The 4,134-nt window shown below is 52.7% G+C and overlaps 1 protein-coding gene across 1 annotated transcript; it reads right to left on the bottom strand.

The window, feature by feature from the left end:
- Window positions 1-476: 476 nt before the first annotated feature.
- LOC124414059 (silk gland factor 1) lies at window positions 477-2,317 on the bottom strand. The gene has a single exon (XM_046894936.1). The coding sequence runs from the start codon at window positions 2,308-2,310 to the stop codon at window positions 820-822; it is 1,491 nt and encodes a 496-aa protein (XP_046750892.1). The 5' UTR covers window positions 2,311-2,317; the 3' UTR covers window positions 477-819.
- Window positions 2,318-4,134: the final 1,817 nt, after the last annotated feature.

The raw sequence follows: 4,134 nt of genomic DNA, 5'->3' as shown, positions 1-4,134 counted from the left end.
CACCGTACTTATTCAACGACGGTAAAAACTCTGATATGACATGACAAAAGGCAATGAATTTCCCAGCATCGCCACAATAAAGAACGTTAAAATAAAACGAGGTCATTTCACGACGAAATAAGACGCGAACATCCGTTCTAGAAAAACCAAGCAAACCAAGAACACAAAAGAAAAAGTTACGTCTACCAACTGTGAGATCCTACTGTCGTGTAGGTGATTGTGAAATGGTGAAATTTTTCGAAGGACTTTAGAAACCAGTTAGTTGCGTGAATAAACTAAGCATGGCTGAACACTTCTTACGTGAAATTCTACTCACATTATACGCACAAGTATAGATATTAGAATAATGGAGCACCGATTGCAATTTCCCAATTACAATTTTTGGGCTTGGTTCTGTAAGTCTAACCGTCGATTACAAAAGCAAAGTGGAAAGCCTTGACCTCTAACCACCATGAATATCACATACCAGCAGAACACGACTGTACAGAATAATGTTGATTGAGAATAAAGGTATAAATTTCATATAGAGGCGTACGGTAAATTGTGGTTATCGTCATCCCCGTTGACGTCGTCATCTTGCACGGTATTATCGTCCCAGGCCTCGTCCCCCTGCCCTAATGTAGCGTGAATATCGCCGCCCGATTCACGACCGCCACCGACATGATGATGAAGAAGTTGATCATCAGCATGTCGAGAGTGATCGTGATCATGAGTCCGCCGTCGCTGTCGAGAACCCTCGTTATTACCAGGGTTACCATAGCCAGCGACGGCGTAGACGGCGGCGACTCAGGCAAGGGCGTAGGGATGAGTAGCGTGGTGTCACAATCCAGTGGCAGAAGCGCTCGTCGGAGGCGGAGGAGCCGACGACGTTGCAACGGAACTGGCGTGGTGATAAAGCGGACTCTGATAGTAGTCCTGGTGGTGGTTGCTCATGTTGTGCATGCCAGAGGCGCCATTGGGTCCAGCGTGCATGCCGTTGTGGTGATGATGGTGTCCTGGAGGTACGGAATGGTGCGGATGATGCGGGGAGGATCCGTAGCTCGCGTAGCTCTGATGAAGCTGTTCGTACATCTTGAGCTCCGGGGACTTGGTCTCCTGACTTCCAGGTGATCCGGCGGCCGTTGCGCCCGGCAAAAGCCTCGTGATGCTGAATGGATGGCTGGCCGCTGTGTAGGGTGCCTCCTGCTTCAGGCTACCCGACATCCCATGGTGCAGAGCCGACGCAGGATCACCGAGAAGATGAGGGTGGAGGTTACGCCCGACCATAGCGGCCAGTTCGTCGTGAGTGGCGCCGAGGTCGTTGCCGAGGAGGCCACCGATGTCAGTGACATCGGTCTTCAGGGAGGAGTGATTATGGTGGATACCACCGGCGGTGGGTATGTGGTGATGGTGATGGTGGCCCCCGACCAGCGAGTGCATGTCCTTGTCAGCCTGAGGTTGACCGGCGTGATGCTGAAGCGGCGTCTTCTTCCCATGGCTCATCTCATGGGAGGGACTGTGCTGCCCGGTACCGTTGTGGTGGTTCTGCTGAGGGTGCTGCTGCTGCTTGTTGGACTGCCTCGATAGCTCCTTGTTGGAATCCTTGAACCGTTTCTGGCGCCTGAGGTAGCATCCGTTCTCGAACATGTTACCACTTTCAGGATGCAGGGTCCAGAAGGATCCCTTACCCGGCTTGTCGGGAGTCCTCGCGACCTTGACGAAGCAGTCGTTGAAGCTCAACGAGTGCCTGATGGAGTTCTGCCAGCGCTGCTGGTTCTGTCGGTAGAACGGGAAGAGGTCCATTATGAACTGATATATCTCGGAGAGTGTAAGCATCTTCGACGGTGCATTCTGGATCGCCATGGTTATCAGGCTTATGTAAGAGTACGGTGGTTTCGCGTGCGTGTAGCTCCGACGGTAGGACTTGTCCGATCGAGCTCGCTGCAACGCCGACGTCGGCGAACCCGGCTCCGTCAAGGAGAGCGTGTCCCGCGAAACTACCCCCGAACCACCTCCCGGAGTCAGCGGACCATAACCGACGGCGTTCATGCAGGCACTCCCCATGGATCCGGGACCGTAACTCCCCATGCCACCACCCCCAACCCCCATGGCCGAGCTCATAGAGCTCATGGTGAAACCGCCGGTCCCTTGTGGGCTGCAGCTCGGACCCACTCCCACCCCCATTGGCATGCCCATGGGCACGCAACTCATGGAGTTTATTGAACTGTAGGTGGACGCCATGCTGCCCATGCTGGACATCGCGCCACTCGTCATCGCTCCACCAAGGCCACCAGCCTCGCTGTAGAGCTTTTGGGGTTGTAGCATCGCCATGGCGATGTTCTTGGTTCTTTTGCTACTCGCGGTCGTTGGTCCTCGTTCCTACGAATTGTGCTTCGTCGATGCGGGTGAAGAATTCCGAGTGAATATCCTAAAACGCTGCAACGTTTTCCCCGAACATTCGACGACGCACTAGAGGACTCTCGCTCACTTTACACTGTCTTTCTATATCCTGCTCCTTAACTGGCGACGGTTTTATGTTCTCTCTGTGTACCTCGCGGTGATTTTATTGTCCCGCACTATCACTGCATCAATTTCACCGGGGTTGCACAGTTTCTTGATTAAACCGACAGTGTTCCACAACCGCTGGATGTGTATCAACGACCCGGACGGTTGGATGTCTTCGTTAACTCTACGGTTACACCTCGGGTGGTAGATCTTCTTCGTGGCAGCATATTTTCGCCTTAAGTTACGATGTACGGTATTCCGTGTAGGTATATACTATACGTCGCGTACGTCGATTGAAGCACTGAAACTAACGGCGATGAGATCTCGCAGATATATCGAGTCGGTTAGATCTAAAAACTTGCGATGAGTCGGCACGATCACAGAGTTTTACTCAAAAAAAACAAAAAAAGAACGAAAAAACTACCGTTAACAATCCTCGAAAACCACTGTACAGGTATCACAACGATTTATCCACATGAATGATCAAACACGAATAAGCACAAGAATATCGTAGCACTGATAAGTCGATTACTACCAAATATCATCCATCGAACCAAAACGACGATCACAAGTGTTGCGTATGAATATATTAACGAAAACGCGCACAACGACGATGAAGACTGTTCGAAGCCGCGTCGACGCGCCACAATTTCGCATCCGAACGAAAAACTGCCACCAATAAATAATCACACCGTAAACATTGGTCGACGTATAGCCAACAGTCTCCGAACGACATGCATGCACGGTGTATAAAATGCGATAAATCCGTACAAGTATAATCGGTATCGAGTTTCAGCGAAACGTTGTAACACGCGAGTTTAACAAACTAATCGAAACAGGTTCGAAGTCGATCACACTGCACTGCGTTGTTGACCACGTTGTTGTGATAGGGGCGTAGTATATAATTGTTGTCCCAATAACGACTATCTCTCTCTACAAAATTCCCGCGAGTGTCGTCCCGGCGTCGTCGTTCGCCTGTAACAGTGCAGCAGCAGCAGCAGCGCAGCGCGTTTGAACGTGTGCGCGATACGCCAGCGACGCCGCACAACCACACGCACATGTGTACACAATATATCCTCACGCCGAGAATCCTATGCACGTGTATGCGCGTATAAAACACTGTGTTTGCTTGTGCCCGCGTGTACACACATGTAAACACACACCCGTTGCGCGAGCTGTTTCTAACGTTTATCTCTCGCGTTCCTGTGTTTCAGCAACTCTGAGTGTGTAGTGTGGACCAGGTCCGGTTGCCGAGTGTACCCTGGCCCTCTCGTAGCCGAGAGTCTTGTTCAAACAATCCCTTCCCCGGCCACAAACTTGTTCGGCACTCCGTCCGAACCGCCCTCGAACAACTCGCCGTCCAATCGGCGCGCGCCGCCAGCCATCGGCTAGCCAATCGGATCGCGTCCTCGCCGAGGGGCGGAGTCGACCTCTTCGCCCGACACCGTGTTTCGGCCGGCGACAGCTGTTCCCGCTCGGTCGAAACGGAGGGTTGGAGGCGCGCGCTGCGCGCGCATCGCACCAGCGCATGCGCAGAGCGCGGCGAACGGTGAAGCCTTGCGTAACCCCGACGGGCAGCGCTGCCGTCTCGCTCTTTTCCTCGCCAAGTACCAGCGGCCTTAAACTCGTCCGTCTCTGTCCGTCCGGCGC

This window comes from Diprion similis, chromosome 13 (assembly GCF_021155765.1).
Source record: "Diprion similis isolate iyDipSimi1 chromosome 13, iyDipSimi1.1, whole genome shotgun sequence".
NCBI classification, from domain to species: Eukaryota; Metazoa; Arthropoda; class Insecta; order Hymenoptera; family Diprionidae; genus Diprion; species Diprion similis.
The sequence above is the reverse complement of the archived record's forward strand: the minus strand, read 5'-3'. Positions and strand labels throughout refer to the sequence as shown.

Coding starts and splice junctions, on each gene's coding strand:
- LOC124414059 (XM_046894936.1), bottom strand. CDS start 2,310: ATGGCGATGCTACAACCCCAAAAGCTCTACAGCGAGGCTGGTGGCCTT.